The following is a 25,361-nucleotide window of genomic DNA, read 5'->3' on the forward strand; positions in this document are numbered from 1 at the left end:
ACTTTTTCATCAACAATTCTACCAAAATATAAATGTATATTGCCATTATCTATCATCCCATTTATGGCTAAAAAGCTGCCCTATCGAGTTTCAATTTTTCAAAATTACTCCTATAATTTGTTTTTGTTTTTCATCAATATTAACAAAAGAAATTTTATTTCTGGTGTTGCTAGAATGACAAAAAAAATTTAATGCATGGAATTCTATTAAACTTAATATTCATCTAAAAAAAAAACTTACTTTTCAAAAAAGGTTTTTACAAGTCTTTCGTATGTGACAACAATCCCTGCCATATAGAACAAAACATGAAATCTACTACCAACATATCTAAGGAATAGCCCTGGAGCAATATTGTTTTTTTTTAAGATAGCTTTTGAATGCTGCAGGATCACCTTTAAAACTATACCTGATTTTAAAAGAGCAAAAAAATTACAATTTCAAATTTTCAAACCATTAAAATAATAAAGAAACAATTGCTCTCAAGAAAACAAAACTAAAAAAAAATTTAAATAATGAAAGATATACATATAAAAAATTACCTTAGCTTAGAAATATTTTTGAGGACTGTTACTGCAACCTCATCAGTTTCTTTTAGTGATTCTTCCCGGGAATTTGTTCCCGGGAAATTCCCAGGAAAAATTTTATTCCAATTTCCCGGAATCCCGGGAAATTTTTTTCGGGATTTTTGTACTTTAACTTTCCGGGATTTTGTATTTTAACTTTCCCGCCAAAGTCAGAATTTTTTGTTTTCCGGACCATAAGAAATATTGCTTATTTATATTGTTTACATATTGAAATTTATCGCAGCGCATTGGGAATTTTTAGTTATTGCATTAATAGAAAAACCATCAATCGCAGCTCGTTTTGCTGCGATTGATGGTTTTTCTATTAATGCAATAACTGAATCGGATCAAATTCGTGAGTTGCTTCGTGATAAAGGCTTCACTCTTCCTAAATCGAAAACAGATGTCATGAATCTTATATATATATATTATTTGGAAATAGTCGAAGAAAATAAAAAAAAGATACTCGAAATAAAAGAAAAAAATGCAAGTTTAGTATAGATTTGGATGAATATTCAAAACATAGCAGAAGATTTATGAATATAAATCTTCACTTTAATGAAGGCTTTATTAATCTTGGATTAGAGCAAATGTTAGGATCGCACAATTCAAATGATTGCCTAGAACTACTCATCAAAAAATTAAACATGTTCAATGTAAGTCTTACAAATGATGTAGTTTGCATAACAACTGATGGTGCTTCTGTTATGGAAAAATTAGGATATACTTCGCCTTCTGAATATCAACTTTGTTTTGCACACGCAATACATTTAGCCGTTGTTGATGTAATATATAAAAAAAAAGGTAAAAATAATAATCAAAGTACTAATGACAAAGATATTGAAGATGATGTCTTTGATGATGACGATGATTATGATGAGGAGGAGGATCAGCAAAATGAAATTAGTGACCAAGTTCCTGATCTTGTTCCTGAGCTTCATAAAGTTCTTGTTAAAGTTAGAAAAATAGTTGTAACTTTTAAAAGATCTCCTTTAAAAATGGATTCTTTAAAGCGTTATTCTAAAAATGAATTTGGACAAGAGCTAGTGCTAATTTTGGATTCAAAAACTCGTTGGAATTCAATGTTGACCATGATTCAAAGATTTATTAAAGTTAAAAAAGCAGTTTTTAAATCTCTCGTGGATTTCAGTTTAAAAAACCTAATGTTGTCTGATGATGAACTTACAGTAATTGAAAATTTAGCAAAAAGTCTGGAACTTATTGTCTTAGGTTCTGAAATGATTTGCAGAAGGGAAGCAACTTTATTAACAGCTGATGACACATTAAAATTTATGGTTAAAGAACTTGATGTTCAAGATTGCTACCTAGCAAAAGATCTTAAAAATGCTTTAATTGAAAGAATATGTCAAAGAAGAAAAAAAGATCTTGTTGGTTTACTAAAATTTTTAGATAATCCACAATCTTCAAAAAGTGATATGGATGATGACTTATTTAGCATGCCATCTAAAGCAGTTATGATAAATTTAGCGATTGAAATAGCTGGTCGACTTTTTCCCATAATTGAAAATATAGCAAAAGAAAAAGATAGCGATAGAAAACTTAACAATAGTATTATTGATATAAATCAGTTATCTGAATCTATGGCTGCCAGATTAGAAAAATTTGTAAAAAAAAAAGATGTTTTTGAAGTCAAGTGCAATAAATCAATTATGCGTCAAGAATTCAATCTGCTTGAAGCTACTAATAAAAGATTGCATAACTTAGATATGCTTTATAATGCGCTTTTAACTATTCGTCCTTCCAGTGTAGAGGCTGAAAGGGTGTTTAGTTCAACTGGATTTTTTTTTACCAACTATAGAACTAGATTGATCGACATTCATCTCGATGCACTGGTTTTTCTCAGAAGTCACTTTAAAGTTGTAAACAGTTACAAAAAATAAATAGAAAAATAGAAAAGTGTATTTAGTTATTTATATTTTCTCTGATGAAGATTTTCCCGGGAATTTCCCAGGATCCCGGGAACAATGTAAATAATTCCCGCTATCCCGGGAATGGAAAAAGTCCGGGAAATCGCAATCCCTAGTTCCTTTAGCTGGTTTTATCTTCATCTCATGATCTATTGTTTTAAGAGCTAATAATGCTTTTAAGGCAATAGTTTCCAATGGATGAACATTACAGTGCAGTTGCATTAATTGAATGTCCATCTCCTCCTGAAGCATGTTTCTCACACAACTATTAACAAGTGCTCTGTCTGACAAACAACTTTTGATTTTTTGAGTGAATATGTCTTAAACTTCTACTGCTGGCATATTTTTAAACTGTGAAAATGTAATGGCTAGTTCTTTAATTACACTGACAATACAAGCAGCACAGTCAAATCCTGTCCCTCCAGCAAGTTTAGCGGTTGATAAGGAATAACATCTTTGCGGAGGATAGGTACTGATAAGAAACTTGTTTACATGTTTGTTGCACATTCACAATGAAAAAGTGCATCACCAGCCTAAACCAATGCAACACCTGGATTATATGCCATTCTATTTACTGTGGATGAGTTGAGTGTTACTTGCAGTTCTGTGTTGTGTAAAGTTTCAGAAATTTTTTCCAACAAAAATAAGACACTTTCCACAGGCACATTGTTAATAATAGCAGCATAAATACATTTTCTTATGGGTAGGTCATATGTTTTTAATTTTTTGGTTTCTATAATTAGCCTATTAATTTTTTTCTAAAACAATACTAGTTAAATAACGATTTTGTTTTACAAGTTGTTTGTTTTCTTGCTCTTTGTTTTTTTATCTGTTCCTGTAATTCTTTGATAGCAATTTTGTGTTTCCTTTCTATCTTTTTAACATTTTGTTGCAAATTTGTTTTACTAATTTTAAGAATTCTCAATTCATCTATGAAATCTAGAGAATGAAACTTATTCTGCTGGATTGTTTTTTTTTTTTTTCTTTGGAATATTTGAATTTCCACAAATTTAGTGAATAATAGTCTTTTAAGCTTTTTGTTTGTAAGCTTGTTACGGATCATTAAACTTTTCAAAAAACAAATTCTCTGCTGCAATTTTCTGTTTTTTCTACGTATTGCATCTTTTTTATTTTGCATGAATCACACTTTATTCTCTGCATTGTTTCTGAGGCAAAATTTAAATCACTTGTGATATTCAAGTGAATATTTGCAATGGTTGCAATCATATTTAAATGGTTGCTGCAAAAAATTAATAATAGCAGTCCATGGCTGGGTAGGTTTTTTTTTTAAGATTTTATCTTTTTATGCAAGTATCTTAAATTGTTGGTGGATATTTTAAAATCAGATGCATTTTTAGGTTGAATGTTCATTTTTTTTAATTTCAGACAAATTTTTGATAATTTGAAATTATTTTCAGAGAAAATTTTGTAAATGTCATCATTTAACAAAGGCTTCGATTGCCATTTATATGAACTAATTAAAATGCAAATATCTTTTGCAGTCTTGTGGTCCATCTAAAGTGAAGAAAAAAAAAAAGCAACAATGACAACAGTTCTAAAAAAATGGCGCTATCAATAATAAGTAATTTGTCGATAGCAACTATATGCATCTTTTTTAAACATGAAGGAGACTTTATAAAAGCGATGTCAAAAAAAAATGGACACGTGTGTGTGTGTATATATATATATATATATATATATATATATATATATATATATATATATATATATATATATATATATATATATATATATATAGTGTGAGTTATACATACTCTCATACATGTGTGTGTATATATATATATATATATATATATATATATATATAACGTCTGTTCACAAAAAATCCGGACTGATTTCAAATGTACACAAATTGTTCTAAATTTCGAATTTTCGATTTGAAATTTTTAAATTTAATCGGTCAACAACAACAGTTTCATTTTGTGGCAAAATTGAGTTTAAATAATTAATTCAAATAAACATGGAGCATCTAAAAGAGAACGATGTTAGAAATGTGATTAGAAATTTTTATAAACAAAACATAAACAGTGGAAAGAAATTTACAGTGGATCATTTTAAGAAAATGGGAATCGCTAAATCTACAATTTATGACATAATTAAAAGGTCTGAAAATAATTTGCCAATGAATAGAAAAATCGGTTGCGGCAGAAAACCTTTTAAAATTACACCAGAAAAGAGAGAGTCCATGATTGCAAGAGCAGAAGAGAGAATCGGGATTTCGCAAAGAAGATTGGCACTAAAATATAAGATAAGCGTTTCATACGTAAATAGATTATTAAGTATGCATGGACTAAAGTATACCAAAAGAAAAAATGCACCAAAAACAACAGAAAAGCAAGAAATTAAACAAAAGAAAAACTTATTAAAACTTTCAAAAACTTTTTTCAAGCCATCAAATGATTTTGAAATCATCATTAGCGATGAATCTTCTGTGTAAATGGTGCAAATTGTTCACAAAACTCTGGCTACTATACAAAGGATAGTTCTCAAACTGATCCTAACATTAAATTCAACTTCAAAAAAAAGTTTGACGAGAAAGTTCTCGTTTGGATTGCAATCAGTCGTTTTGGTCATTCATCGCCTTATTTTGCTGTAAAAAACTGTGCACTGGATGCAAAAACTTATTCTAAAGAATGTATTACAAAAAGACTTCTTCCATTTATAAATTCCAAGCATCAAAACATGAAAATTTTATTTTGGCCTGACGGAGCGAGATGTCATTATGCAAAACACACATTAGAAACTTACAACACTTTAGGTATTAACTTTGTCGACGCTAAAGATAACCCCCCAAATGTACCGCAGTTAAGGCCAATTGAAAATTTTTGGGCACATTTAAAAGCAAAAATTTATGGAAATGGATTTACTGCGAAAAATCTTGACCACCTTAAGAATAGAATTCGATTAAAGTTGAAAGAGTTTGATCCAGACTACTTTTTCAACCTAATGGATTCAGTCAAAACTAAAGTTCGAAAAGCCGCTGATTTAGGACCACTTTCGGTTATAAAATAGTTAACAATGTCCAGTCACTCATTTTAGTTAAAATTTTTGTCAAAAATCGATTAATTTTGTATTCAATTAAGAACAATTTTTCATTCCGGATTTTTTGTGAACAGACGCTATATATATATATATATATATATATATATATATATATATATATATATATATATATATATATATATATATATATATATATATATATATATATATATATATATATATATATATATATATATATATATATATATATATATATGTTTCTGACTGCATACATTAAATGCTCTATGTACAAAACCCTTGAATATTCCATTTAAAATTTGTGGATCATGGTTTGATGTTGCCTTAACTTGAATGTTAGTAATTGCATTTTTTCTGTGTATTTTAAATTCATATTTACCTTTTTTGTTATTTATTATGCATATGTGTAGAAAATTTAGTGTTTTTTTGTCATTTTCAAATTCAATAGTATATTGTATTTTTGGAAACGGTCTTCAAATCATACCTGAACCTAGAGGCAATATTAACATCAAGAAATAAATCCAAACTACAAATTAACAGCCACCCAGGAGTCTACCTTATTAAATGTCATTGTAGCAAAAAGTATATATGTGAAACAAAAATGCAAATAAAAACATGCATGCAACAACAAAAAAACAGTACAATAGGAAATAGAATGATCTGCATTAGCCGCACACATGAGACATTGTACACAACAAATTAACTGGGGCAGTTGCAGACCTCTAAATGTTGATGCTAAAAAGTTTGATAGGAAAGTTCGTGAGGCACTTGAAATACAGTACCACCAATGTGCCCCTCAACAAAATGGTATCAATTTAGATGAGGCACAATATGTGTCAACAAAATTTTGGACACCATTTCTGGCACACTTATGTCAGAAAAAGATAAAACCATCCCATTGACATATAATAGAACTGCTGTTTTAAAAATAAGATATAAATAAAAAAACAAAAAAAAAATTTTAAGCTGAAGACGCTGGTTACAACAATCCAGCAAAAATAAATTTAGTATCAGAAAAATCCGTATTTATTGATGTTTATAAAATAATAATATATGTGTGTGTGTGTGTGTGTGTGTATATATATATATATTTATATATATACCTTTCAATATATGTATATATATAAACATTTTCTATATATATATATATGTATATATATATATATATATATATATATATATATACATGTATATATATATATATATATATACATGTATATATATATATAAATATATATATATGTGTATATAAGTATATATATATATATATATATATATATATATATATATATATATATATATATATATATATATATATATATGTGTGTGTGTGTGTATATATGTATATATATATATATATACATATATATATATATATATATATATATATATATATATATATATATATATATATATATATATATATATATATATATATATATATATATGTATATATATATATATATATATATGTATATATATGTATATATATGTATATATAGCTCTTGGAATTTGGTTTGGCATAATCAGAAGTGTTTGAGGTTGTAAAAAATAGCCAACCTTGTTTCTATGTTATTTGGTAAAACCTTTGTATCAAATTTTTTTTCCGACCTGATGCCGACCTCTAACAAATTAAGGTTTTCAAATTATTACAGACATCATTTTTCGTAATTCCGAAGTCTGTGTATATATATATGTGTGTATATATATATGTGTGCGTATATATATATGTGTGTGTATATATATATATATATATATATATATATATATATATATATATATATATATATATATATATATATATATATATATATGTATATTAGGGCTGTTCGTGTGAACACAGGAAAAAAAAATTTTTCTCGGATTTGAATGCATAGTTGTTTATTTTGTGCCATTTGACATAGTAATTGACTGTGGAAAAAATCTTTCCAATCAGATAATGTTTAGGGGGTGCTCAATGACCATAAAGTTTTACGAAAAACGTCAAAAACGTGTAAAAAGTTCCAAAGTTCCAAAAATTTCTAGAACCTGGTTAGTTAGATTTTTTCCACTGAAATATTGTCTGATTGTGTGCTATATAGATTAATTAAAGTGCAGCAGATTAACTGTCATCAGGGCACCAGACTAAAAAATGTCTGCTAGTGTTTAAAACAACTGTGTTTATATCATTTTGTTAAAATTTGTATTCATAATTTTAATACTATTATTTAACTCAATTTAGAATTTGTTCAAACAGAATAAAAAGGTTTACAAGTATAAATATTATTTTTATTTGGAATTTCAGTTTGACAACAAATGTATTAATATTTTGATAGTACCTAACCTTAGTAACCTATTACAGAAAACTAGCATGGTAGTCTGGTAGTGTATTGTTTGTTATTAAGTGCAGATAATAATAATTTCTAATTTGAAAATATTTATTTAATTTCTTTAGTAATAATTATTATAATATATTGCTGCAGCTGCATAAACCAACAACTGAATGATAAGTTTGTATAATATGGTATTGAGTTTTGATTTTCTCATAATATTTCAGTTATCATTGAAATGGCAGCATCATCTCGTGTTGCTATCTCTACACGACTTCAAACCAAAATCTTTTTAATTGGACAACCAGAGCCAAATCTTCCAGATAAAGTTCTTCCCTTAACATCTGATGTTTTAAAAACATTTTTTTATCATCTTAATTCAACCAAAAAATCAGTGCCTGAAAGTCTTAAAACAACTGTTGATGAACTGATTATTATTTGGAATAAAGCCTGTATTCCGACAGCATTTCATCCGAATGTAGTCTTAAAGTTGAAAACTTTAGTCCAGGAATTTAAATTAATTTTAAAAAAAAAATCCAGATTGTCAGATTCTCAGAAATCGAGAGAGAAATCATTTACAGACACCATTGGCCTACTTTTTGACATTGCCCACAAGGATGCTGAAACCATGATCAGAATTGAAGAAGATAAAGAATTTTTATTGGATCAGAGATGTCAGAGAAAAATGGTGATGTTTGGAGAGGACAAAGAACTTTCAAAATTAGAAGAAAGAAATGAAGCAAGGAAACAAGCAGAGAGAGAACGAAAGCTAAAAGAAGAGCAAAGACAATCTGGTGCGAGTGCAATAGTTCCTGTTATTGAACCTTTACATGACGAAAGTTATAGTGATGACAACGATAACGATGCTGTTGATAATGATAAAATGGTTGATAGAGATTTTGAGATAGAAATTCCTGTTTATTACAGACAACAAGTCAGTAAAGCAAGTTCTTCAGGGTCAGCTGAATCAAGTTAAGCAAGTACTCCAAAACGACAATGTATCTTAGATACAATTCTTGACTCGCCTGATGTTTCATCAACATTAGACAGAATTAATCTATCTGACACAAAATTTACTATACTAGCAGCAGCAATTGCAAGGGCTGGTGGACAGAACCTCGAAAAGTCCGTAGAAAACGAACCTATCATCGATCAAATATTGAAGCCACTGTTCGAACTGAATTCTGCGATTTGGACAAACCACCATTAATCGTCCACTGGGATGGCAAACTGATGATAGATCGTACAAATTCTGCAGCCCCTAAAGCAAATGTTGACCGGCTATCTGTAGGTGTGACAGGTCACAATGTTGACAAAATACTTGGAATAGCAAAACTATCAGCTGGAACTGGAGAAGCCCAAGCAAAAGCAGTTATTCATCTGCTTAATTTCTGGGACATAATTGGTGATGTTATTGGAATGAGTTTTGATACTACAGCCTCTAACACTGGCTCCAAAAATGGTGCATGTGTAGTTCTAGAGAAATATATAGGTAGAAATTTGTTATATTTCGCTTGCAGACACCATGTTCATGAGATCATAGTAGCAGGAGTGTTTGGATCACTATTTGGACCATCATCTGGTCCCAACATACCTCTTTTCCAGAGATTTCAGCAATATTGGCCCAAAGTTAATCAAGGAAATTTTAAACCTCTGGATGACATTCGAATGAAAATACCCCTGGTGCAAGAACTACAAAATGAAGTGATTGCATTCCTCAAAGAAAACCTGCATGTTAAAATGCCAAGGGATGACTACAAAGAAATCATGGATCTCTGTCTGTTAATACTTGGAAAACTGCCTGATCAAGAAGAGAAAAATTATCATTTCAAGATCCCTGGTGCTTATCACATGGCTCGCTGGATGGCCAAGGTTATTTATTGTTTTAAGATTTTGTTTTAATATTTATTTCGTGAAGAGTTCAAGTTGACCACAAAAGAGGAAAAAAATCTCTGTGAATTTTGCTTATTTGCTAGTCTGGTTTATGTAAAATCTTGGATATCATGCAAAAATGCCAGCGATGCTCCAGTTAATGACTTGCTTCTGTTTCAGCAACTTAAGCAGTTTGCAGTTGTGAATAAAACGATTTCCGAAGCAGCAGTCAAGAACTTTCAAAACCATTTGTGGTACCTTTCACCAGAATTGGTCCCACTAGCTTTGTTTTCAAACAAACTTCAAACGGAAGAGAAGCGAAAAATGATTTCCAACATGAAATTTCACGGTGAGAACTGGTCTGAAAGGTTGATCAAATTAAAGAACATTGAAAGTCTAGAGAAGAAATCTCTGGACATGCTGGTGACATCAGTTTCAGCAAGTGCGTTGCGGTCAATGAAGGTTGATATTGATTTTCTGTTCAACAACGATCCAGCTACCTGGAATGATTCCCCAGAATACCAAGAAGGAAAAAATTTAGTATATTCATTGAAAGTAGTAAATGATGCTGCCGAACGATCTGTGGCTTTAATGTCGATGTTTAATGAATCGATTACAAGGAATGAATCTGAAATGCAGAGGTTAATTCAGGTGGTTGAGGATCACAGAAAGCGAGTGCCAGATGCCAGAAAGTGTACTCTGAAGTGTTATAGTCCTCGCTAGCATTAACATTGCACGAACTATAACATTACGATAATTAAATGTTAATTGCTCATATGTTTTTTTGTTTATAATTCGTATTTTAATCAATGACAAAGAGTCAAAAATCCTAGTGTTTTATTTTGGAAAAATTCTGATATAACAAAAACCGCAGAACTTTAGTCGTATTGCAGTATTTTATTTCATTAATTTCTCTGCTAATAAACCAGTCTAAAGTGGATGTGGATTGTAATTTGTATTCAGAATTTAATATTTAGAGATAATTAAAACTAATCAAATCTGAAAAATCTAATTAACCGAGTTTTAGAAATTTGTGGAACTTTGTTACTTTTTCCATGTTTTTCACATTTTTCGTAAAACTTTATGGTCATTGAGCACCCCCTAAACATTATCTGATTGGAAAGATTTTTTGCACAGTTAATTACTATGTCAAAGGCACAAAATAAACAACTATGCAATCAAATCTGAAAAAAAAAATTTTTTTGGACAGCCCAAATGTATATATATATATTTTATATATATATATATATAAATATATATAAAACTGGTAAAATAAAAAGGAGACTTTTTCTGTTGCAATGGATATATCTTTTTCATAGTGTTTCTAATTCTGTTTCTTATATCCTTTTTTTTTTCTGTCAGATCAGGTTTTAAAGACAATATAAATTTCTAATATTTAAAAAAATCTCTTTATATGTTTACTTGGCAACAGAAAACAACCTATATATATATTCTAGTAAGACAGATCTCGCAATTTCGAAAAGAATTAGTCAATGTTTTAAATTAGCTTTAATAAGATTTTAAATTTATTCTTTCCAGAACATAGCTAATACTTAGCTTGCTAGATACTACATTACTGCTTATAGCCGATTTTTAAAATATTGATTGCATAAAATTAAAAACTTAATAACTGAAAAATCAGTTAAATTAAAAGCATGGCAATTTTTTTAATTATTTAATTAGAAACACTTATTAAAATTTAATAATATTAAAAGTTATTAATGTTAATAATTATTTTTAATAAGCAAATACTTAACAAGTCAAACTGCACTCTTACATAGCACTTTATTCACGAAATTGAAATTTGAACAAAATGCAATTAATGATTTGAGTAGCTTTGTGTCAAGCAAAATTTGCATAACTTAGTAATGCAAATAAAATCAGTTTAAAAATGGTGGCATTTATTTTTCAGAAAAAAAATGTTATATAAATATTAGATTTTTTTTTTTTTTTTATTTAATAGATTTTATCTAAATGATTTTACAAGCTGCACCAACTTAAGAATGTAAGACAGCAATCTGCAAAATCTTTTTTAGGTTGGCATAATGCTTATATATTGCTGTCAAATTTTAGAAATGCTCATTACTTACAAAAAACTGTATTTTTATATCACAATAAATCTGTTTTATAAATATAAACACTCTCATGCGCAGAAACACAAACATATATTAATTTTATTTATATGCGCATTAAACAACTCTGATGACATCATGCTAAAATTAAAATAGATGGGGTCTTTACTAATACATTGACTTAAGGTTTGAGTTTAGGCAGGCAGAAATTGGGTATTTTTGCTGTAATTGATTTTAAAAAGTTCTCTTATCTTAAAAAGTAAATTCTAAAATTCTGCTGTGACTTTAGTACATATGTACAACATGGACTTAGGCTTTGGATAAGTACTATCTAGATTTTTTTACACAAGACAACAAAGACTTTTTCCCAACAAGACTGCAAAACAACCACTAATTAAGTTAACAGAAAACGAAATAGAGCACTTTAAATTTTATGTATTACAAAAACATAGACAGAATTTGAAAGATGTTAAAAAACTAAATAAAAATTTTTTGAACATGAAGGAACAATTACAGTAACATGATGTGACTAAGCTGATAAACAAATTACACAATGTTAAATTTTGGTTGATGAGTCAAGTGATGATAGCTGGCTTGATAAGTAACCATGGTAGTATTTATAGAAAAGAGAAAGAGATGCAGCTTAATGGCAATTGGAGAGAGGCTAAAGCTAATGTGTTTTAATTGTAGAAGAACTTGCTTTATCTGCCTCGATCCACTGTTCCACTGATTAATGCTTGTATCTCTTTCTCTTTTCTACAAATATTATAAAATTGCTGCTCAGAGGTATTATCTCTAGTTCCATCAACCAAAACTCATTCTTGCGTCTCTTGTCATTCAGCAAAGTTGCATTTTTCATTGTATTTGTCATTTCATGCTCTAAAAACTTTTATTCATCTAGTTTGTTGTTTTTTTTTACTTTTCATTTATGTAAATTTTTTTTTGCAGGATTTTGTGATGGCAACTATATATGTATGTTATTATGTGTGTATATGTATATTTCTATAAAGTTTTATTTTATTTTAGGACTATCGTGAAATTTATAACAAGATTAAGTTTACACTGTTTCAACCACATCTGAGTATTTCTGATCATGAGTAATATAATGTTCTGCATATTTTGTTTATGTAATTGTACTTTTATTAAATGTAATACCCTTCCAGACAGATATTATCAAATGTACAAATAAATTCATCATAGTATTACTAATGTTATTCCTCACACTCCAGGCAATAACATTTGGATTCTTGAGAATATCATGTGGAACAAATATGTGTTCACCAGATTTAATTTGCCTTTTGTATCACCTTTCAATTTCAGAGCAGGCTGAGCTGAGTCCACAACCAAATTTTGATTTTTGGGGGGCAGCTGGGACACCCTAATATATATACAATAGCATTTAAAAATACAAATATCACCTTTTTTTGCCAACCTAATTCCATACAGTGTTTTTGCAAAAAACAAAAAAAATAAGGTTTAATGAAAGAGCCCTATCTGACCCAATCCAAATCAAATAGCAGTAACTCCCTCACATATTCCTCCAATATCAGTTGATGTGTTTACTGAACCACTTATAGCACCCTAAATCACTATAATGTCAGATTTAGATGTACTTTTAGACTTGTATTTTATATATATATATATATATATATATATATATATATATATATATATATATATATATATATATATATATACACACGCACACACACACACACACACACACACATTTATCCATTCATTTAACCCAAAATTGAAAATTACAAATTTTTTATAATTTTACAAAATTAGGTGTCACTCATATAGATAAAAACTAGTCATTGGAGTGACACCTAAATAAAATTAACAAACAAACAAAAAATTCAACAGCAATATTAATAAATAGAAGCAAGCCTAAATTAAATAAATGATTAAGCTATAATAAATTAAATAAAAAGGCAAAAAAATATGAAAACACTAATTAATAACAACAGCGAACAACAATAAAAATAATAAGCAACAACAGCACAATTAATAACAAACGAAAAGGCAAGCACAAAAACTACAAAACGAAAACAAAAACTACATGACGAAAAGGCAAACACAAAAACTTCTACAAAATAAAATAAATTATATTTGTTATTTTTGGCAGAAACAGAAAAGCGTAGAAAATTTGTAGCAAGTTATTTTTGCTTTATAAGTTCTTTTTATTATTTTTTCAAACATTTTTCGAACTTCTTTTCTTTTAACTTGTTCCTTCGCTTTTAGTTGATTGTTTTGTTTTATTTTATTAAATCTATTTGTTTGTTTTACTTTTTTATTCATTTTCTTATTTTATTTTTTATTGAATCTTTTAGTTCGTTTATACCTTTTAATATTTTTGTTATTTTACTTTATTTTTAACTTATCGTTTTTATTCTTTAAAATAATTTCTTTCATTTTTTCTTTTCTCTTTTTTCCCTTTTCACCATTAAATAAACGCTTCCACCATTTGCGGTGTCATGGCAAAGAGAATGATATTATATATAATATTATATATATATATATATATATATAAATATATATATATATATATATATATATATATATATATATATATATATATATATATATATATATATATATATATATATATACTCACACTCACACACACAAACACTTATAACTGAAGTTAAAATTTCAAATTATTCTATATTTACTTTGAATAAGAAGCAAGTGAGCAAAATTATTAATTTAATAATATTTTAACAAGGTACTTGGATAGGTGATCTCAATTATTGGTTTTTTAGTGTGATAATTTGGATGGGCGATCTCAATTATCGATTTGAAGAATTAGATCCTGATCAAATTAAAGCATTGAGTGATGATATGGATTATGAAAAGTTGTATTTAAATGACCAGGTAAGTAAATGTTATAAAAAGAAAAAAAAGGATAAAGGTTGATGTACTCATGTGACATTGATTTAAGGAAAAAACACTTTCAGACCAGTGATTTCAATATTTTCCATACAAAAGTTTCTTTCCTATTTGTATTTGCTTTGGTATGAGTATAATGAACTTTTGTTTTTTTGTTGCTGAATAACTAGAAATATTTTATGGTTAATTTGGTTTTGATAAATTTTGACTTTGATAATGGCTAAATAAAAATCTTGGTTTTTATCTATATTAAATTTTGACTTTCTTATCATTATAATATTGCAACAAAGTTTTTCAAAACAATTTTAATAAAAATAGCCGTTTAATTATAATAAATTATAATTTAATAATAAAAAGCCGGTTATTGAAAAATTCTTATTTCAATAACCAGCTTGTTTATTGTATGTCATTTATATTGTGTAACAATTTCCCTATGCAATGACAGTGCCAAATGTATAATTATATAAAAACTTTTTTTTTTTTTTTTTGATCGAAAAGAAAGAAGTTTTTTACTTTTTAAATCTTAAATTCAAATTTTTTTTCAAGAGGTAAATTGTTTTGATCCATTTAACTTGCAAAAATTAAAAGAAAAGTAAACAAGAAAACAAAGTTTTTTGAACCATAAAACATTTAAGCTTTATTTATAGCTAAATTTGCAAAGACGTCTGGGTAAAGTGTTTGAAGGTTTTTCAGAAGGTCAAATAAATTTTAAACCCACATATAAGTATGATCCTGGTACTGATAATTGGGATACAAGGTAAAAAAGTTTTTCTCTTTTTTTTTATTTAAAATTTTTATTTTTAAGTATTTGTCGTTTTCCTTTTTATTTTTATTACATTTTTCAAATAATTTTATGCTTGGTCATGTACCATCTCAGTTTTTAATGATTTATTTGAACACAATTATGAAAAAAAGTTATGCTCTAATTTCCATTGCCTATCTTCTAACGTTTTTAGAGATACAGATGCTTTGCTCTATTACATTCTCAGACTTTTACTGAAAACTGAAACTGTAGGAGTTAGACACAGAAATTTAAAGCATATCTTTATTTCATGGATGTGAACCTGTATGCCAAAAATGATTGAAGTAAAATGTTACATGGTACTAAGTTAATATTTTTGATGTGATTGGTGACCTATATCATGAGTGAACCTATTCATTATAATTTATTTAATGTTTGTTTTTGATTTCTATTCAGTAATTTTTTTTCATTTAGTGAAAAAACTCGTGTTCCTGCATGGTGTGACCGTATATTATGGAAAGGAAAGAATATTCAGCAAATTACTTATCGAAGTCACGGAGAGTTAAAACTCAGTGATCATAAGCCAGTCAGCTCTTTATTTAACGTTGGTGTAAGTTTTTATGTAAAATTTTAATGTTTTGAGTACTTTTTTTAAATTAAATCTAGTATTCTATTCAATTAAATGCAACAGTGAGATTTTCATTCATAAAAAGATAATAAAGTCATATCGTATTATTGATTATATTGTGTAAATACTGTTGATAAAACATTTTATTATAAAAAGTTGTATAAAGCAACAATAAAACAATACAGTGAGATTGTTTTGTCACTATGAAAAGCTTGTGTTAATATAAAACAGTAGCGAAGTTGTTTTATTGATGTTTTAAACAGTTTATAACATTATATATAAAACACGTTTAAAATGAAACAAGTTTTATTGTCAGTATGAAAGTTAATAATATAGTTTTGAATTTATTAAATGTATTTAAATTTAATCAGTTTCAGATCAACCAATAGTCATCAACATATTTTTGTTGTTGTTTTAAAAAAAAAACTTTTTTTTTTAAATTTTACTCTTGGACTAGGATTAATTTTTAATGCAAATAAGTAATATCTAATATTGATATACTAACTGTCAAAACTTATAAAATGGTTTATGGTAGATTTTATGTTCCCTGTCTGTTATTTATTATTTAAATAATTTGTTTTAATAGCTTATCGCTTATTATTTGTTTTAATAGCTTGCGTTCATATTATCAATTTTGTATTTATAGTAAGCTTTCTTTTGATGAAAAATGCATTTTGTCTAAAAGTTTATTTATTAAAAGTATGTATGCCATAAAAACAAAGTAGATCATACAATATTAATGCAAACAAATTTTAACAATTAGTTTTAAAGTTAAAATTATGGTTGTTAAAAATGTAATATAAAATTTTATAATTTTTTAATAGCACTTTTTAGTATGCTTTATTAAAAAAAAGAAAGTTAATTAAATATCAGAACATTTTACTATAAGAATATTTGTTAGGTTATTTTTTAATTTGATATTACATATAGATAACTAATATATTTAAGTATAATATTTAAAATATGAATATCCTTCAGGCAATTTAAAGCACAACAAATTTATTTTATCATACAGGAGATTGCTACTAATCCAGCCAATACCGACAGTACCGATACTGGAATACTGGTATTGCCTGGCTTTTTTAAGTACTAAAATACCGGTATTGTGTTGGCTCAATACCAGTACTTAAATACACATGTATAGAGCTTGTGCGCTTTTTTCACGTAAAACACAAAATGGAGTATATAAAACTTCTTGGCGCGATAAACAATTCTCATTCGGCTTTTAATAAGAATATAAAATCACGCTCACTCAAGAGTTTGGATTGGAGGAAACAACAAGTTGTGTAGTTGATTTTTGATAAAAAATTTTAGTTGAAGATAAAACTTGTTTAATTTAAAAGTAAATTTCTATTAAAAAAGGATATTTCCATTTTTGCATATAATTTTTTATTTTTTATTTTTTATTATTTGTTTTTACAATAAGAAGCCAAGACTTATAGCAATATGCATATTATGATTTTCTTAAAAAACAACTCTAACAAAAATATTATTTTTAGGCTACCTGAATATTTAAATATTAGCTGACCCGACCCGTAAAAATATGGGGCTTCGTAAGTTCATTCCACACTGACCTTTTATAAACTTTTTCCTTATATATATATCCTAGCTTTCCAGACCCATAAAATATGGATCTTTACCAAACCTACCTTTTCTATACTTATCTATTCCACATTGATTATTTCTATACCTATCATTTGTTTACTTCAATATCTTTACGTAAGATAGTTCATTTTAAAAAATTGCTTTAAGAGCAAAAAAATTAACATGCACACCCTTTCAATATACCTAGAGCTTATAAGAGATTTATAATTAGGTTTGTTTTTCTCCTTAACGCTTATTATTGATAGCTCAATGGTTTAGTGTGCTGTTATCACTGTTGTTTTGGGGGATTAAAGACCTCCCCTAATAAATTTTGAATATTTTTAAATCTTGCTGTGCTTATAGCAATATTTATATCAAAATTTTTATTATAGTATATATCTATAATAATTAATTAAAATTTTTATTATATCTATAATAATTATTGCAATATAGCAAAAAAATTTTCTAATTGTTAAAATAAAAGTTTTCTCATTTTTATAGATTTATTATATACAATTGTTCCATATACTGCCTGCAAACTCAACGTATGCTTAAGACGTTTACTTTTACAGACATTTGTATGCAACGCTATACAAATAGCAGAACTAAGAAGATCCTAGGTCATTAAATACTATAGACTATAAAATGCTAAGGGATCGTCCATAAATTACGCAGCGCTAAATTTATTTTTAAAAAAGTAAAAGGAGATCTTCACTTCTTTTAGGTGGCGGTTTTTATTAAACTTGATGAGCTATTTTGATTTTTTATTTAACATACGACTCTGCGAGGGAAAATTTTGACTTTTTTTGTTTTGTTCATTAGTGAAATTTAGCGTTGCGTAATTTATGGACAATCCCTTATTTAAAAGTTTAGATTAGGGATCAGCCAAAAAGTATATAAAGCCAAAAAGTAATGGAGTATAATACTACTTTGATGGTTATCTAAATTCTTTCGTTGTTGTGCACTTGGTTTAGAATGTTTAACAGGGGCGTGGTAAAACATCTGTAAAAATCTAAATTTCTTTATTGTATCAATATTAAATAACTTTAACTTTTAATTATTTTTTAAAGTATTTAATTTAATAAAATGGTTTAATTTAAGTATAAAATTAGAATTTTCAATTATTTTCTTGTATAACACATATTTTTTAAACCCCATTACTGTTTAAAAAAAGTTAAGGTCATTGCGCGGCAAGTTCAAATCATCAGTACGCTTTATTTTTTAATTTTTCAGAAGCTCAGCGTGCTAACCACTCGGCCATGCTGGCACATTGATGACAGAAATTTTAAAACTATATAAAAAATTGCAATGCAATTTTCAAGCAAAAGTAAAGCTGTAAAACTTGATATATGTTTTAGTATGTTTTAACATTACATAATTTGAAGTTTACGTGCATTAGATGTTTGCATACATTTTCGTTCACGTTTTCTTATAAAACAAAGTTGCTGCAACTCTTTCTCGCCATTACCTCGGTTGCAATGGCTGCCAAGAGTTCTGTGTCAAACAGGCTCGAAAGGACACTACTACTATTAAGTTCAGTATTATCATATAGATATAGATATTTTTATCATTTTTATTTTGTGTGTGTGTGTGTTAATGACGCAATAGTTTGAAAAATATGCAATACTTTTCTAAATGCTTTACTCTAGCCAGAAATATTTGCTAACTGTTATTTCTTATTGAAAATATATTAAATATGAGTTTTAATATGTAAATATGAGATATAATATTTTATTTGAAATACTCACAAGCAATTTATTTTCATAAAAATAAATACATGTAATTGATTTTTTTTAATGCCCAGCTCTGATTTAAAATATTACTTTATGTCATTAGTTTTAATGTAGAACACATGTTTAAGAGAAAAAAATTCAATACCAGTATTGAAAATATTCAGTACCAAAAGACCGGTATTGAAAAGTGATTTCAGTATTGGATACGCTGATTACTACGTGGGATAAATTACTTTGAAACTTTTTCACAATGTCAGCTATTGGTTATCGAAAATTTATTTAGTCATAAGTTCAAGTCACGTTTTAATATATTAAAGTATTTTTTAAATCGATTTAAGCACAAATTCTGCGAAATGAATACATTTAAGAAGTTTTTTTGAGTTTAGTTTTTATAAATAATATAAATATTATAACATTTAAAAAGTTTTATGAATCTATTTTTTATAATACTTAATGTATATTATTTATTAAACTATTTATTACACTGCTATTATTATTAAAATTGGAATCATTAAATTTTGTTGGTTTTAAAAATATCTGAATTAATAGTAAAGTTTTGTCCAAAAATGCAAAAAAGTAAAATCTGAAAGAATAAGTCAAAACAAACAAATTAATTTCATTAAAATTGTCAGCATTTCTTCACAAAAAAATAAAAAATTTTCTTTCATTTTTTTGACGCAACAAGTCTTGGCAATAAACTTCATGACTTTTATTTATATGCCGAGGTAACCAAACCTGCAATAATTTGTGTTAGTAAAACATTCTTCAATAATTAACTTTCTAATGCTTTTGTGTTCAAAAGATTATTCAATTTATTGCAAGAACAGTATTGAAATCGGTGGTGGGGTAGCAATTTACTGTATAAATGACATTAATGCAGAATAATTACAGATTGCACAAACAGATATTTATATTAATATCGCAACCCTCAGAATTAGGGTCGGCATTCGGCAATGCCAACCTAACTGTTGACTTAGAAGTGTTTGAGGTTGGCAAAGAATTGCTAATCTTGTTTCTATGCTTTATGGTCAAACCATTGTTTTACATTTTTTCTGCGGACCTCACACAGATTAAGGTCGACAAATTATTGTTGACCTTATTTTTCCTAATTCCAAGGGCTGGGTATCATCTATGTTGATATGATTTTTGGATATCAAAAACTCTGTTTAACTACTTGCTATTGGCCAACTTTTTATGCAATAAAAGATGTTACATATCTTGAATCTATGATTTTAATTATTTATAATTTGTGCTACTTGGTGTCTCAGATTATCATTGTTAGTGACTTCAACTTACCTATAATGATCAAAGTATTTTTTTAAATTTGGTAAATGAATTCTGTTTGCACCAATTTATTAAAGAACCCACATGTAAATTAATTTTCTTGATCTTGTATTTTCTAATAACATTTCTATTCTAAGTGATATATCTGTTAAGTGTCCTTTTAGCACTAGCGACCATAACACAGTCCAATTTTCTATAAACACAAATAATTTCAACCAGTGTAAATATAATTCAGAATCTTTCTATGGCTTTCTTAATGATGTTAAGGGCCTTTATATTATATTTTATATTATATTTATAAAATATAAATTTTCAATTTTTTTGTGCCTGTACATTTGTGCCATTACAATTGTTCATTTTTCTAAGGCATTTTCGAACTGGTATTTATGAATTTGTGCCTATCAGGAAAAAGCATTATCACAAAATGAGAAATTACTATCCAAAATATTTTTAAAAAATGTTAAGCCACAAAGCATTTTTATGGAGAAGATAAGCAATTAAAAAAAATATTAAAAACAAACAAGCTTACAAACAATAGGCCAGGAATTGCAAACAAGTCTTATCTAATTATCAAATTATCAATTGAAAATTGAATTAAACCTAGTTGAAAAAATAACATTAGCAAGTTTTATGATTATGTTAATAAAATGAATATCCTTAATAAGCACTACCATCTAATAGACAAAAATAACAATAACAAGTTAACTCTCAATACATGTAAAAGGATCTCAAAATGCTTGGTGTTTTTTAAGATCCTGATTAAGGCAAAATATTTGGGCAGCCACTTAGTTTTTAGTTTTCAGAATTGACAAAATACTCCTGTCAGAATTTCATAAAGGTTAACTTTTTTGGCGTACCATTTTCATGTCTTTAGATATATATTTAGGATATACTATTTTGATTAGGGATCTCAGTAAGTCAGGTTAAATAATAGCTTGTACTGCTTCCAATTTATGTTAGAAAATTATAAGTTTCTGCATAAAGCTTTATTTTCCTTGCTTAGTATATTTTTTAAATGTTTGTTTCACTTACCCTTTTTACTTAATGTTTTTTTTTTTTTATGTTTTTTTCACTTACTCTTACTTAACTCTTTATCTAATTTTTTCTCTACGTTGTTAAATGAATATTTTGCTTATAGTATACTTCTTCATAGTTCTACTATTCAAACAAATACTTTTGTCTGTTTTCTTTGTTTACTTTAAAAATTGAATTTCGTTCCTGCGCTTTACTAAAGTGAGGATATTTCTTTAGAGTTGTGAATTAATAAAAAATAGGGAAATCTCTTAATCTAAATTGGAGTTAATCCAACTAAAAATCAAGGTGTTCTAAAAGATGGAGCTGATGGTACTCCAAATGATTTAGTTTATGCTGGGAGAGGGGAATTTATCAAAAGATGATAAGAGAAAATGAGGAATGCGTAAATTTACATCCTTTTGTTTCCTTTAAAGGAGATATAGAAAAATGCCTCATCATATTCAAGAAAAGAGGATTAGTGCCCCAGATAGTTCCAAAGGAAAAGTTAAATGAATTCCAAATCTCCTAAATGACAGTGGCAGCCAATATCATAGTATACTTCATTGTGCAAATCAAATGCTCAACTACTATTTAGAAAAAAAGAGTTTAAAAAGGGCCTATTGTTGTCCTATCTGATGGTAATTTTTTAAGATTTGGCTATGATGCATTGACATTTCTAAGAAGCAAAAATATTTGATTTTTCATCACTCTAACTGACAAAATTATCGTCAACCAGCTCCTTGATCAAATCAATCAGAAGTTGTACTCTTAGTTCAAAAGGGTTAAATCTGCTTTTTATTCTTTGTTTTATGACAACCAACAGGGATGGTTTCATGAATATACTTGCAGAGTTATGGCCAGAATGGTTATTAAAAAAATCAATTATAAATGCAAGTAAAAAAGTTTCAAGATTTCAAGTGGAGGACTCAGTGTTGAGTAAATGCAGAAAAATATGTTCTTATGAGCTGAGATTGTGTATTAATGAAATTACTGAAAATAATCAATCATCAACACCACTATCAATTTCATCTACAAAATGTAATCGATATGGCAAGCTATTGGAAACATAAATACTAAAGTGCCATGGAGGCTTGTCAAACAATATCGGATAAATCAATATCACTTGAAGAAATACCGAATTTGTTGCCTGTAACCAGAGTAACACCAATATTGAACAAGAAAAATGCTAGAGTTACCCAAGCTCACAGCTCAATGGACAGGGGGAAAATATTACAAAATGTTTTATCAATCAAAGAAGTCAAAACCAAAAAGGAGTAAGCTAATAAAGAAAGGAAATCCAAGTAACAACAACAAATTGGCATGGTGTAAATGTAACGGAGTATGTAAATGTGGCAAGAATGTGTATGTTGCAACTAAGCTTAGAGAATGCTTGTGTTGCCATAATTACTATATCCTTTTAAGCATGTAGATTTTACGTTTTAAAATCTACATGCAGTAAAGCAACATGTTGAGATGAAACAGGTTCAAAACCAATTATTATCAAACTATTTTGTAAAAGAGGAGCCAAAAATGCCTTCCGTTTGAATCTAATTAAGATAACATTAAAAACCTTTTTCCTATGTTTGATTCCTTCCAGAATACAATGAATCATTCTGTTTTCGCTGATTTTGAATTATAGTTTATATAGATTTTATTTCTATATTCTTTTTTCACTATATGTTTTCAATTTGTTTTCAATTCTTAAAAGAAATCAATGAAGTTTATTATATAGTTTTTTGAATTGATACCTTAAAATGCTAGGTAATTTGAAATGCGGTGCTGAGAAAATTGGATTTATTCTGTGCACATATCTTTTCAACCCTTTGTTCAGAGCCTTGAAGCAACATTTCTGATAATGTTTTGGAAGCTTATTTTCAGAAGGGCTTGAAAAATTTAAAATTGTTTAAAAAAATATTTTGAAATACCAATAGATTTTTTCAACGCCTATTTAATTTAGAATGTTTTCTAAGGATGATATTTAAATTTTTTTTTCTTTATGACTTAACATAATATCCTTTTTTCATGTTATTTATGGCTTTCAGTATTTATTAGAAAAATTTGTGTTTTATATTTCTTAATTTAAAACCTGACAATCTGAGGTCACACTGCATTCTGAGGTCCCTTTAACTGTAATATAAAAATTGCTGACGTGTTAAATAATCACTTCAGAAGTGTTTTTACAGAAGATAATAGTTACTCTCTTAATATTGTCAGTTATGTTAATGATTCAATAAGTCTTGACATAAGTATTGATTATTATATATTTTTCCATTGAGTCAGTTAATAAAACCTTAATGGGAATTAAACCTAGCACCTACTACAATCTTGATGGCAAATTTAATGCAGTTCTTAACAAGCTAGCTCATGTTTTATATTTTCCTCATTTTTATATTTTTAAGGCTACTTTTACATTAAACACTTTACCTAATTAATGGCACAGAGCTTTTGTCTCTCTAATTTTTAAAATAGAAGCTACATCAGATCTTAAAAACTATATACCTATGCAGATGTTATCACTACAAAGGGTGTGGTTACAAAATATTATTATAAAAACTTAAGTCTATTATAGAACATGTGGACAAATAATTTTTATAATAACACAAACTAGTATATGTAAATATAAAAGTTGCAATGATAAAAATGTTAAAAAATGTAAACAATATTCATTTACTATACTATTTTGTTTACTATATTATAATTATAGTTCATTCTAACATCTCATAATGATTAAAAATCATTAGACTATACCAGTTTATTATTAAATGCTATATATAATGCAATTCTTATCAATAAAACTCTGTAAATTATATTATTGTTCTTTAGTATTATTTTATAAAGCTTTTCATTATCGACAATATTAAGTTTTATTAATAAAACTCTGTTAGTTATATATTTTTTTTTAATTTATATTATATTCTTAAAAACTATAACTACTTCAAACAGTTTTACTTTTGATAATAAAGTTGAAACAAACAAAAAAAAGCAACCGAAAAAGCTTTTAAACAAATTTTTATAATGGTTATTAAGTTTACTTAAGCATTAAGTTTAACATTAGAAACCATTGAACTCCAAGCAAAATACTTAAAATCAAATTATTGATCCATTACTTTATTGCAACTGTTTTAAATTACTTAATGGGCTGAAATAAGACAGTCAAACTTTATATTGAGTACACACATTTCTATTTTATAAAATCTTAAATGTATAGATTTTGTTATTGTCCCCATTTTAAGACTCCTAATCTTACCTTAACTAATATATTGTTGGTTATATGTTGGCCTTATTATAAAAAGAGTTGATCTTGTTTTTTTAGTGCGTTTATTTGTGAACAAATTAATATTATTTATATATATATATATATTTTTAATAATATCTAATTCATATTATAATTGATTAAAATTAGATCAAAGTTGTTGACCGGTCAAATGAAAGAAAAGTATTTGAAGAGATAGTCAGAAAATTAGATAAAAAGGAAAATGAATCATTGCCTCAAGTAAAACTTGGCAAACATGATGTAAGCATTTTTTTTTTTTTTTTTTGCTATTTTATTTTTTATTTTTTTTTAACTATTATCTTATGAATACTGATATTGTATTGAAAAAAAAATCATTTTAATGAACTTGAAAAAGTCGAAAAAATAAAAAAATCATCTTATGAACTTGAATGAATATTGAAGTTTTCAAGCAGATAACAGC

At 27.3% G+C, this 25,361-nt stretch overlaps 1 protein-coding gene and 1 long non-coding RNA gene across 3 annotated transcripts in view; one reads left to right on the forward strand and one right to left on the reverse strand.

Annotated features, from left to right (window-relative positions):
* LOC101238065 (inositol polyphosphate 5-phosphatase OCRL) overlaps nucleotides 1-25,361 on the forward strand; it is an 88,769-nt gene that overhangs the window by 45,311 nt on the left and 18,097 nt on the right. For both annotated transcript variants that reach the window (XM_065793814.1, XM_065793815.1), the window contains exons 15-19: nucleotides 12,813-12,883; nucleotides 14,555-14,666; nucleotides 15,329-15,438; nucleotides 15,898-16,033; nucleotides 25,070-25,180. In XM_065793814.1, coding sequence (XP_065649886.1) covers nucleotides 12,813-12,883; nucleotides 14,555-14,666; nucleotides 15,329-15,438; nucleotides 15,898-16,033; nucleotides 25,070-25,180 — 540 coding nt within the window. The remainder of the gene's footprint in view (nucleotides 1-12,812; nucleotides 12,884-14,554; nucleotides 14,667-15,328; nucleotides 15,439-15,897; nucleotides 16,034-25,069; nucleotides 25,181-25,361) is intronic.
* On the reverse strand, nucleotides 352-592 carry LOC136077796 (uncharacterized). The gene is made up of 2 exons (XR_010637289.1): nucleotides 540-592; nucleotides 352-406 (listed from the first exon to the last, which is right to left on the reverse strand). It is a non-coding gene; the product is annotated as an uncharacterized LOC136077796 (long non-coding RNA).

Source organism: Hydra vulgaris, chromosome 03 (genome assembly GCF_038396675.1).
Source record: "Hydra vulgaris chromosome 03, alternate assembly HydraT2T_AEP".
Taxonomy (NCBI): domain Eukaryota; kingdom Metazoa; phylum Cnidaria; class Hydrozoa; order Anthoathecata; family Hydridae; genus Hydra; species Hydra vulgaris.